The 13,318-nt window shown below is 45.9% G+C and overlaps 1 protein-coding gene across 1 annotated transcript in view; it reads right to left on the bottom strand.

Annotated features, from left to right (window-relative positions):
- The window catches only part of POLN (DNA polymerase nu), a 150,804-nt gene that overhangs the window by 77,359 nt on the left and 60,127 nt on the right, over positions 1-13,318 (bottom strand). Inside the window, 3 exon segments of the mRNA XM_034670987.1 lie at positions 5,235-5,300; positions 5,950-6,003; positions 6,935-6,991. Of these exon segments, the coding sequence (XP_034526878.1) occupies positions 5,235-5,300; positions 5,950-6,003; positions 6,935-6,991 (177 nt within the window).

Raw genomic sequence — 13,318 nt, 5'->3', positions numbered from 1 at the left:
ACTACAGCAAGGGAATAAGTGATAATATAGGTTAAGCTGAAGATTGTCTGGGAATGCACATTTCTAATGAAACTATCTTAAATTAAGATCATGTGATTGGGTGCCTGGGTGGCTCAGCCATTAAGTGTCTGCCTTCGGCTCAGGTCATGATCCCAGGGTCCTGGAATCGAGTCCCGCATCGGGCTCCCTGCTCGGCGGGGAGCCTGTTTCTCCCTCTCACACTCCCCTTGCTTGTGTTCCCTCTCTCACTGTCTCTCTCTGTCAAATAAATAAATAAAATCTTAAAAAAAAAAAAAAGATCATGTGAGAATAGACAAATGGACCAAGGGCACAAAACTGAGAGCCTAGAAACAGACCCAGCATCTATCAAAATTCATGCAGGACAAGGTGTTGCAAATTACTTAAGTTATTCCAACAGCTTACTGTAACAATACTTATAACAAGCAGTTATTCAGATGGGAAAGTAATCAGATCTCTTCCTTACACCTGTATAAATGCAAATTCCAGGGGGACTGCAGACTCAATGTAAAAAGCAAAGCCCTATATTAAAAAAGAATTAGAGTATCATGAGGATCTCCATGTTAAAAAAAAAAAAAGTTTCCTTAAACAAGACACAAAGCATACAAATCATAAAGAGTACAAAGTTGATACTAACACAGAAAACACCTGTGAGTCAACTTCGTTGAATGCAACATAAAAACATCAAACACAGACTGAGAGAAGATATTTATGTAAGTGAATGAAAGACTAGTATCCATAATATATAAAGAAAATTTACAAATTAATAAGAAAAGACAAACCGCTAAACTGAAAATGGGCAAAGAGACAAACAAGCAAGTCACTGAAGAAACCGAAAAGAAACCCAAATCTTTTTTTTTTTTTTAAAGATTTTATTTATTTATTTATTTGACAGAGATAGAGACAGCCAGCGAGAGAGGGAACACAAGCAGGGAGAGTGGGAGAGGAAGAAGCAGGCTCATAGCGGAGGAGCCTGATGTGGGGCTCGATCCCATAACGCCAGGATCATGCCCTGAGCCGAAGGCAGACGCCCAACCACTGTGCCACCCAGGCGCCCCAAGAAACCCAAATCTTAAACCACAAAATAAATACTAATTCACACGCACCCAAGTGGCAGAGCAGAACGTGTGAAAATACCAAGAGCAGCGGATGCCTAGAGAGCCGAGCTCTGTCCCACGCTGCAGGCAGGGGTGTGTGGTCATCCCCCCTCTCCCCCTGGAGAGTGCCAGGGGATGCCGGGAGAGCAGCACCAGCACACCTCGTGGCCAGGCAACACGCGTGACCAGCAGGAGAAACCCTGGCATGTGTTCAAGAATATACATCACAGCATTATTTTCTCTTCATGCAGCATTGTTTCTAATAGTGGCAAACTGGAAAACATCGAGTACATTTACACAATGAAATACTGTAGAGCAGCCAAGGTAAATGGGCTAGTGCTACTTCGGCCAGTGTGGATAAATCTCAAAAACATAATGTTGAATGAGAACGGCAAGCTATGGGGCGCCTGGGTGGCTCAGTCGGTTAAGCGTCTGCCTTCAGCTCAGGTTGTGATCCCAGGGTCCTGGGATCCAGCCCCGCATCGGGCTCCCTGCTCAGCTCACTGCCTGCTTCTCCTTCCCTCTCCCTCTGCCCCTCCCCCCTGCTCCTGCACTCTCTCTCAAATAAATAAAATCTTAAAAAAAAAAAAGAAAAAGAGAATAACAACCTATATAAGTACACTATGCTACCATTTATATAAAATTTAAAAATAGTAAAAAAAAAAAAAACCCAAAAACACAGATGTTATTTAGGGATATATATACACACGCACATATATGTATATATATGTACATCTAATATTTAAGTGTGTGTGTGTGTGCACATGTGTATGTGTAGTGCAGATTGGATGGGACGACAAACACTAACTTTGGGGTAGAAAGAAACCAATTTGGGGAAAGGGTAGACAGGAGCTTTAAATGCACCCACATAACATTTATGCCCTTAGACTGAACGACGGATGGACAGATGTTCATTACATTGGGTCCATGCCTTTGTCACAGGGAGGGGGCATCACTGAGCTTTGGGTGGAGGAGGGTGTCAGATGAGGTTTCCTGACGGACATGTTCCCTGAGCTATAGCCGGGGGAGCAGGCAGTGACCAGGAAAAGGAGGTCGGGCTGGAGGAAGAGGTGTTCAAGGATCAAGGGGCAGAAAAGGGACCTAAACAGAGGTGAAAGAACAGCCTCAAGGCAAGGGAAAGCATGAGGGGACAAGGAATCACAAATTACGTCAAAGCATTCACCATAATACCAGAAAATCTTAACTTGTCTCCAACTCGGTTAGATACCAAAAAAGCTAGTGCAAACATGCTAACAAGATATCAGACACAGAACTAGAAAAATGAAGAAACTAAGGGGGAGACGACTCACAAGGGAACCAAAGCTAAATGGTACCCAAATCTCAACATTTCCAAACAACACATTCTAAAGCTGTAACATTTTAACAACTTCTAAAAGCTAACCTAGAAGAAGACTGAAGACTCGGGATATTAAAGAATTCATACCAATACAGTGTGTGGGGTCAGATATTTTGAATTACGAAATGTGGGTGAATTCTGAGCTGGAACCACTCAGTGCAAATGGCAGTGCGGTGACACAAGGACAGTGACAAAAACTGGCCTGTTGACACAGAAACATTAGGAGGGGCGTCTAAAGCCACAATGGACAAGGAGGTATTAGGAGATGAAGAAAGGGTGAGACTGTGGCTCCTGGCAAGTGCAGTAAGAGCAGAGAGGTCCTCCACACCTGCCCAGGAGCAGGCCCTCGTAAAACTATGATAGGTCCAAGAGACACACACAAAACAAAGACTGACAGGTGTGAACCCTAAAGGATCTGAGTGAAGGGAAGAGGAGAATCAAGGCTCATGACCAACTCCCAGCTAGGGTGGAGAACATGACAGTCCAGTGTGGGGAAGACGCGGGGCCTACACTGTTAACACGTCACAATCCTGATGATGATCCCAAACCACGTGACTTTGAGACGTGGGAAGGCAACTCCAGGGTGCACCACACATCCAGGTTTTCGCTCATTAAGTACTTGGTGATTACCAGATGGGTTCCAGGTGCAGAGCAAGGCCTGGAGGGTAAGTCGGCAAAAAAGACAGAAAAAGTCCCTTTTCTCATGGAACATACAATCTAGCAGGGTAAACAGAGGTCAGTGTAGTGACCATCAGGACAACTATACGGAAACATCTACGAGGATACTAGACTGAGGTTTTGATAAAGCAAATACTGACCAATGAACTGCTCAATGCTAAGAGAACACAAAGAATGAGGGTTTTAGGTGGTGAAAATTATCAGATGGGGGCTTCTTCTTCCACTCAGGATGGACACAGTTGAAAAGAAAGTGCTCCCACCCAACAAGGAAGGTAAGAAACACAACCCGTAACGTAAAGCCCCGAGAATACACGTATACTTTGACTCAGGAATTCCCTCTCTAGGAATGCTGTGGAAATCATTACAAAAATGTGCCAAAAATATACATACAGGCATGTTTGTGTCATCTCTGTATAAAATAAGCACAACTGAAAACAATCAAAATGACCGTCACCAGGGACAGCCATCAAGTGGAGTATAAAGAAGCTGTTAAAATGATGATGTGGACTTCCAGGGGAAGGTAGTGGCCGAATGCACACATTATGTTATACCTCCTCTTTCCCAAAATTCAGCTGAAGTAACAGAAAATAAATAAATAAAACAAGAGCGTCACTAAAAATTTGGGAGGAGCGTTACTCATAAACCAGAGACGATGGAGAATTCTGGAAGAGAATAAAACACAGCAGGAGATTAACATGGAAGTGTGATAGAAAATACGAACTTACAACCCTGTACAGGCAAAAGCAAGGACCTCATAAAAAGTGTTTTCCCAGTAGGACTCCTACATTACTCTTTGATGAGAAGCAGCAGCAGCTAAGAGAACAGGTGTGGCAGGCGCCTTCCTTCAGAGGAGGCCCTAGCGTTAGTCTTGCACGTGCTGAGCCAGGTAAAGACCACAGAAGAGCTCTCTCAAGTGGGATGTCCAGAGGAAGACCTTTCTAAGGTGGGTGCAAAGTCCAGAGAGACTGTAGGGCCCTGAGCAGGGCCACGGCTCCCGCAGGGTGTGAGCCCGCCCAGCCCTGCACGACCACCTGCTGTGAGCACCGGGCACCCACACACGTAAAGGCCAGGTGAAGGCTGGCAGGACGCAGTCCAGACCAGTGACAGGGGACCCACGGCGTAGACAGACGTGTCACAAAGGGAAAGGAAAAGGCACTGAAATGTTTTATTCTATATGTGTCCACCCTGTTTGAATTTATCATGAATATATACTCATATGTATATATATATTTATTATGCATATGTAAATAATGTATTTAATTCATATATTTAAATAATCCAAATGTTTAAATCTAAATATAGATTCAGGTCAACATTAATGTATGATATCAAGACATCATAAATAAAATTGAAAAGTATAAAATGAAAGTGTGGTTTTATTTTAGTAGAAAAACAGTATTTTATAAATACGTATACCTAGCACAAAGTCAATAAGGATAGACACCAAAATGTTTACCACAGTTAATTCTGCATGGGGGAATAGTAGGTGGCTTTTATTAGTTTTTGCTTATTTGTTTTTACATTTCTGTACTTAAGGAACTGTTCGGCAATGAAAAATTAGTAATGAATCATCTTTAATTCAAAAATATAAAGCCATTTAAAAGCTAATTGCTTTGAGTGTTATTAAAGCTGCATCATAAATTCAAGGGTATTTACAGCTTTTTTCCTCAGAGACAGTCTGGAACAACAACAAAGAAATGGAGGAGGTCGTCAGAGCATCAGACATTTCAACACATTTCTGGACTTCAGAAGCATCCTGTCCAATACAAATATGAAGACAAGGAAGGGGAAGTGGGAAGGGGATGTCCCTTTTGCCCTCAGCTGCAGCGCACATGACTCTCTGGATGAAAAGGACTCCTCACTAACTCAACACTTGGTGACAGAAGGGACCATGTGTCTTGTTCCCCCACCATGTTCCCAAAACACAGTAGGTGCTAAATGAGTATTAGTTGAGTGGATAAACAGAGTAAAACACATCTATCAACATGGGGCCCCCTCTTAGAAACGGAAAGTGCACAAGCACATAGGCAAAAACCCAACTCCGAGGCACAGAAACTGGCATCTAACAAGGAGCGCTAACTTACCGGATGCCTGGCTGAAAGTCTTCCAGTCACAGTTCCAGTCTGATTCCACGTAGATGAAATGGAGCCCTTTATCAGTTAAGAAGAATCAGTTTCAGCTCTGGCAATGCCATGTGAAGTCAAGAACACAGTGACCCTTCAGACTCCCTGCACATAGCACGCAACGCTCACTGCTCTCCTGTAGACGTCTTTTGGCCCGAAGCCCCCAACCCCGAGAGGTCCCTGGGTGTCAGCAAACTGCTGACCGACAAGGAGGTTCCCCCTAACCGTGCAGAAACTGCAACAGGACATGTGGGTCTTTGTGTCCCTTTAAGCCCCTGTGCATGGGGAGAGGAAGGCCGTGTGCCATGGGGGCACAGCATGGACCAGGCGGGGTTGTGCAGCCCAGACAGGGGCCCAGACAGAACACCTGTGACTGCAGGCTCCTCACGGGTGAACCAGAACAGCGTCTCCCTGCAACGGGCACGAGAGGAGGTGCGGTGACAGGTGTCACAGTGCCTGGGCAGCCCCAGAGCTCCCGCGTACATGCAGCTCCAGTTCTGAAGGCATGATGTCAACTCAGGCTATAAAGAGACCTGAGTAATAACAAAATCATGGCTCACAGCTCAAGAATATTTGGTGATTTCCATCGTTAACTAAAATTTCAGGAAATTGTACATGTATCTGAAGCCACGGGAAACCACATTCCTGAGCACAGTATCGCGTTTAGCTCAGTTACCTTTCTCATGCAAGCTAGTAATCCATCCACAAAGGCCGACTTGGTCTTGTGAACCTAGGTTACACAGACAAACGTAATCATTTTCTTGTTTAAGCATCGAGCAGGAACAAGCATCAAAGCAGTGTTTCACAGAGCGCTGGGCATGTGCCACTCACGTGTCAGCTCTGATAACTCCAGGAAGCCCTGAAATGGACTGGTGTAGTACCCAGAATTAAATAACAATGATCCACAGAGAAAGATGGCACCCTACCCCCTTTTCTGGAATAATTCTGGAATAATTCTTTTCACAGAAACGTTGCAAAGTTAAATGTAGTGTCGTGGGTACCCATCCTCCTGCATCCCCTAGGGTGCCTTTAGTTCTCTTCCAATCATTTTGTCCCTTCAAGGAGAAGGCCGTTTGGTGCCATGACCAAGCCCTGCCGGCTGCCACACCTCAGGAGAGCAGCAGGCCACAGGTTCAGGGAGCGACAGACTGATGGTACAAGTGGCGGCCAAAGTTATGGACACATTCACAAACAACAGGGAACACACACAGGCACACAGACAGAGGAAGCGTGGGCTGCCGAGGAAGAAGGGGACATGTCAGCGAACAAGGGAGCCAACATGCTCAGAGGGCCGAGGTAACCTCGCCAGGCCTGGGCTGGGGAGCCGGAGGAGGCCCTTGAGAGAGGCGTCTGAACTCTGTGCTGGCGGAGTCTAGCCCACAGTGAAGCTGCCTGATGACAACACACATGCCCCCTTCCCGTCTTCATCCAACCTCGTCCCCGTGGGACCCTGTGGCTCAGTGCCGAGCAGGGTGACTGTGGGCTTGAGCAGAGCGGGGTGCATGCGAGCAGCGCTGGTACCGGCCGGCTTGAACAAGCTCTGCTCCTTTCAGAGCACTGCCTGGGCTCCGGTCGTGATTATGGATTGATTGCTCTTATCAGAGGGGGTGCCAGATGGCTCCCCTCCCTCATCAACTCACTCACACACAAAGGGAACTTACCCGTCTATATTCCAAAATTATCTTGGGTAATGGATGGAGGTCCTGAAGAGCCCTTAACTGAAAAATGAGAATAAATGTCACCAATATAATTCCTCCATTTAATTTTAACATTTTGAACACTTATTTTCAGCTGGAGAAGGTGCTAATAAATGGTCTGTATTGGCCACATTTTCCAAAGTAAAGATTCATACATAATAAACTCAGTTTATCAAGCGTCTTAATCTAAATCCCTTACAAAATCATTGCTGTCCATATAGGAGCTAAAGGCACTTCACACAAGCTTGGAAATAAGATTGCTCCTGAGATTTAAATTCATGAAGTCTAAATCCAGGGTATGTAAAATACCACATAGGAGAATAAACTAAGAAAATGCCTACAAATGTGTAACTCAATAGTTTAGGAACACCCATTTCAATCACAGTTATCTGGGCATAATGTCAGTGAGGTAACATCAGAATAGGATTATGGATTTTAAAACTAATTTTAAAAGATCAAAATATTACATACAGGACAACACAAGATCATAAGAACATGGTTTGTGCGATTACCACAAAGTGAACACACTTAGGTAAGGCCACGCACACGGAACATTCCAGGTCCCCTGCGGGTCCCTGCCCCTCCTGTGCAGGTAAGCACCACCCTGACCTCCATCGTCAAGGCCACTTTTCGCAGCTTTCGAACATCGTATCAATGGAACCGGACAGGTACTCTGCGTGTGTGGGCTTGTTCAACATGGTGGTTTTAAGGTTCATCTGTGTTGTATGAAGCAGCATTTACTTGTACTCTTGTTTTCAACTGTTTGAATGTAGGACAACTATATTTTCTGCTTGATGCATACTGGTGGGTTGTTAATGGGCCATGATGAGTAGTGCTGCTGTGAACATACTGGAGCCTGGATTTCAGTTAACATATGTCACAGTTCTGCAGAGTAGAAACACAGAGAGGAATGGAATCGCAGGGCCAACAGCAGCAGAGGCAACACCAGCCAGTTCGCTCAAGTGAAGGTGCCCGTCTGTACCCCGTCAGCACCACGCAGACGTTCCAACTGCTCTGCGTCTTTTCCAACACGTGCTGTCCCAGGCCTTAATGTTAGCCATTCTGGTAAATGTGAAGTGATACCGCACAGTAGTTTTATACGTATTTTCCCAACGACTAACACAGTTGGATAGTATTCACATACTCAATGACTAATAGGTATCTTTTCTCATTAAACTCCTGTTCATGTCTTTTGCCCATTTAAAAAACTGGTTGGCGTGTCTTTTTTTCCCCTTGATTTCTAGGAATCTGTTATTCTGGACAGCGTTTTCTTCAGCCGGTTATTTACTAGAAATCCTCTGCCCTCTGTGGCTTACTTATGTACTTGTTTAATGGCATCTCTTCATAAACAGAGATTCTTAATTCTACTACTGTCCAATTCATCAATCTTTTCCTGTATGGGTAATGCATCTTGTGTCCTGTTTAGGAACACTCACCCACCTCAGAGTCTTAAGGATATTCCCTTACAGTATCTTTTACAATCTTTGTTGTTTTGCTTTTCATATTTAGATGTACAATTCGCTTGGAGTTTATTTTTGTGTATGGCATGAAATAGGGGTCATTTATGGAGCAAGCCCCCCTTACTCACTACTTTGCAGAGCTGCCCTCTCGGAGATCATGCCTTTCATACGCACATGTGTACTCCCCATCCTGGGTCCACAGGTCTATTTCTTCATGCTCCAATCGACACTATACTGTGCTACTTACTTAGTTCCTGGCAATCCTTATTGATTTAGGATTAGTCTTGAGTCCAACAGACTAAGTCCCCCAGTAGCGCTTCCCAAGAGCACACTGGCTCTTAGTTTTTTGCATTTCCGTGTCAATTTTGGAATCAGCTTGCCAGCGTCTCCAAAAAACTGCTGCAAAGATTGTTTTGAATCTATAAATCAGGTTGGGGTAACTGATGCTATAACTCTCATGTAACAGTGTAAGGCATGAAGTTGCATCCCTGTCTGTTGGAATAAAGACTGAGGACCCAAGGAGAATCATAACCCGGAGAGCCGACACTGGTGTCGTGGGGGTAGACGCTGCCCAGGGGGAGGCACCCTACCTCAGTACAATCCAGAATTGCCTTTTACTTAGAAGAGCTATCCCCTGGGGGATGAAAGTACATGAAAACACTTAGCCAAGAAAACTGCTTAAGATTTGACTAGCTCTCTTTATCCTGATACCTTACTCACAAAATAACTTTCTAACCACAGTCTCTCTGTATATCTCTACTTGAGCCGTCCGAGGACTCTTGGAAAGATTTAAGTATTTGATCTCATAAAACGTCGGACAAAGCCCTACCAGCGTTGGTTCATGATCAGAGGCAGTTCCATAGCCGCCAGCCGCCTGTGAGCTTTGTCACACACTCCGTGTTGGCTCCTGACAGCACATTCTTCTCAGCTCCCTTCTCTCCATGGCCACTCGCAGCCTCTTTCCCTGACCTTTAAGTGTCAGTTTCTCAGTGTTCGGTTCTGTGGTTATCAATGTTGGCTGGCTTATGAGAAACAGGCGGGAGCTTCAAAAACATGCCTGGGCCTGGGCCGTCCAACCCACAGACACGATTCTGTGGATCAGTCATCAGCCTAGGCATGAGTGTTTTTCCAAAGCTCCGGCCATCCCAGGGCAACTTTACTAAAAACTGGCTGACCACTTCCAGCACAAGACTTCTCACTGACCCAACTGCGCCTGCAACATCTCTGTGCCCATGTCTTGTCAACATCTGTCTTAATGCTCTTAACACACCCAAGAGTAAACATTTGATTCCCTGCCCCCCAGTAAACTGCTCCTCTCCCAGTTTTCCCTGAGTAATGGCCTTTTCTCTCTGCTTAGTCGCACAACTAACAAAACCAAGAGCTACCCCCACAGTCTTTTATTGACACTCACATGAACTCACACTCACAGACTTCCTTTCTGCTCTAAAAATGCTCTGGAAATTCGTCTGCTGCTCCATCTTCACAGCTGTCACCTGGACCACGAAGACTTCCGTCCCCACACCACAGTGACAGACTATTAACAAGACTCCTCCCTTCTCCAACCAGCTGTAAGTGTGGACTTTTCAGGACACAGCTAACATCTGTTAGGATGGGCAGAATCCAAAGCACTGACAATACCACATGCTGGCGAGGATGTGGAGCAACAGGAACTTCCATTTGTGGCTGGTGGGAAGGCAGAATGGTGTAGCCACTTTGGGAGATAGTCTGTGAGTTTCTTACAAAATTCAATATACTCTCACCATATGATCCAGCAATCATGCTCCTTGGCATTTACCTAGAGGAGCTGAAAACTTACATCCACATAAAAACCTGTACACAAATGTTTTTAGCAACTTTCTTCCTCATTGTCAAAACTGGGAAGCAACCAAGATGTCCTTCAGTAGGTGAATGGGTAATAAACTGTAGTCCATTCGGACAATGGAATATTATTCATCATTAAAAAGAAATGAACTATCAACTAGGAAAGGACACGGAGGAACTTTAAATGCACATTACTAAGGGAAAGAAGGTAGCCTGAAAAGGCTGCACACTGTATGGTTCCAGCTACAGGACATTCTGGGAAGGGTTAAACTATGGGGGCAGTGAAAATATCGGGGCGGGGGGTAACAGGTGGAGCAAGAGAGTGTTTAGGGCAGTGAAGCTACTCTGTGTGAAAGCATAATGGCAGACACCCATCATTACACATTTGTCCAAACCCACAGAATGTGCAACACAAAGGGTGACCCCAGAGATAAACCATGGACTTCGGATGATGATGACATGTCAGTGGAGGTTTGTCGAGCGTAACAAATGGCCCCACTGGTGGGGATGTTGACAGTGGGGGAATGGGTGTGGTGGGGGTGAGAGGAAGGCAGTATATGAGACATCTCTGTACCTTCTGCTCAATATTGCTGTGAAATAAAATATAAAATATAATAAAAATAAAACCTAATAAAACCAAATCTAAGATCACAGTTGTGCCCTTACTTGAACTGTTCCAGGCTACACATTTTACCTGAAGACCACATCCTCTCCCCACGGGGAGGGGAACAGGAAGGGTGAAGGAAAGAAGAGAGGAGTCTTAATTCTGAATTTAGAACCATGTACATGTGCTCCCTCGTAAAATTTTATCTTTTTTTTAAATGCACAAAGTAGTATGACTTGGTCAGTTAAATAAGAGAGGTTAATATGATTTACCTCGATCATGTCTTTGTGAAAAATAATTAAGGTTGTTAATTCTGTCTACAAGAAAGCACATCAACACCAGAAGAGAGTTACGTTTCCTTTCTTAGCTGCTGGTTGTCTGGAAAAGCTAAGGAGCAGCAAAGGGAAGGGCAACACTGCCAGCTGGTGCCAGGACGGAGAATAAATCAGCCTGAGACCCTCAGCTCCCGGCCCCATGACGGCAAGTGTGAGGCTTTTCCAGGTACCACCGCGGCTCCAAATTTAGGGCACGGTGCCCCTCTGCAGTGCGGGTGTGAAATCCATGCCAGCCTCTCCAGTAGGCAGGGGTCTGCTCCCTGTCGTCCTGGATCCCCATGAACAAACAGCAGACATCTGTGCTGGTTCAGGCTGCTTGGCTCTGGAGATGCAGTGGACAAGTCAAACGAGGGCTTTGATCTGCGTAGCCTACATCCTAGAGCGACAAGCCAACAGTAACTAAGGTAACTTTAGGTGCAGGAAACAAATCTGCGTGAAGAAACAGGTTGTGCCTGGGGGCCTTACTGTTGTCTGTGTGGCCAGGGGAGGCCTCTCTGAAAGCAACACTTAAGCCAACAAGAAGCCACTGCGCAAACTCCAGGAGAAGTCTCCAGACCGGGGAGGAGCCCGTGCAGAACCTGTGAAGAGCTGAAGAGCAGTGTGCTTGCGGGGCACCGGGAGCGAGGGGGCTGGAGAAGGGGCAGGGCCAGACCCGGGGCCTGGGGACACACTAGAGGGCTTGGGCATTAATCTAAGGGTCACAGGAAGCCCCTGGAATGTACATCAGGGGAGTAACATGATTTTTCTAATGTTGTTAAAGATTGCTCTGCCTGGATGTGATGGATAACCAGCAGGGTAAGAACACCTGGGAGGCTGTGGAGGGGGCTTGCAGGGCTGTGAGTGGGAGGTGACTGAGGTGGTGACCGTGAGGACGGAGGGAGCAGACAAACTCAAGACCTATGTTTGCAGGTAGAGACCATAAGGCTGGCTACAGGGTGAGGCTGGAAGAAAATCCAAGATGACTTGCAGGTTTCTGGATGAAGTAGCTAATAATTATAGCCAGTACTCCAGTACTTGCTGGTTTTTAACAGCTCATATGTCAGGCATGGTCCGAAATACTGCTTTCCACCCAGCACACATACACACACCTGAACACTCACAAAATTGCTGTAGGGAAAGGACTGTTATTATACTTCTTTTACAGGTCAGGAAACTGAGGCACAGGGAGTCAAATAACATGCCCAAGCTATGCAGGTGGATGTGGTGGCTGACTCCACCACCCTTGCTCCACCCACTGCTGGCTCTCAAGGACCCAGGAGGACAGGCATCTACTGAGGTGGGGACGGGGGCATATTCAAACCCCCTTTGGGACACATCACTCTACGGATGTCATGATTCACTCAAGAACTGCCACCTGAGCCCACTGAGGGCCGCACGTGGGGACTGTCAGAAGGCAAGGAGCTCTGGCAGGGCCGAGATAGGCAGAGCATACCATGCTGGAGTGGCCATGTGCGTAGGGACGGAGGCTGCTGCTAAGTCAAATGCTGGACACGGCACAGAGAGCACAAGCTGGCACACCCATAGCCGGCTCTGACCGTAGCGACACAAGTCCCCTGCAGGGAAGCCTGGGTGGCTCAGTCGGTGAACCGCCTGCTTTCAGCTCAGGTCGTGATCTTGGGGGTCCTGGGCTTCCTGCTCAGTAGGGGGCCTGCTTCTCCCTCTACTACTCCCCTCCCCCCTCCTCATGCTCTCTCTCAAATGAATAAATAAAATTTTAAAAACAACAACAAGTTCACTTACTGATCTCCACTCTGCATGCTTTCACGAATATTACTTACTGGATTCTGAACATCTATTTATACTCTGCCATTCTTTTTTTTAAAAACACGTATCTTTTAAAGATTTATTCATTTATTTTATTTTATTTATTTTTTTTTAAAGATTTTATTTATTTATTTGACAGAGATAGAGACAGCCAGTGAGAGAGGGAACACAAGCAGGGGGAGTGGGAGAGGAAGAAGCAGGCTCATAGCAGAGGAGCCTGATGTGGGGCTCGATCCCGCAACACCGGGATCACGCCCTGAGCCAAAGGCAGACGCTTAACCGCTGTGCCACCCAGGCGCCCCTATTCATTTATTTTAGAGAGCGAGCAAAAGAGGGAGAGGCAAAGAATCCCAAGCAGACCCCC

Source organism: Ailuropoda melanoleuca, chromosome 11 (assembly GCF_002007445.2).
Source record: "Ailuropoda melanoleuca isolate Jingjing chromosome 11, ASM200744v2, whole genome shotgun sequence".
Lineage (NCBI taxonomy): Eukaryota > Metazoa > Chordata > Mammalia > Carnivora > Ursidae > Ailuropoda > Ailuropoda melanoleuca.
Note: the sequence above shows the minus strand (reverse complement) of the source record. Positions and strands in the feature narration are given on the sequence as shown.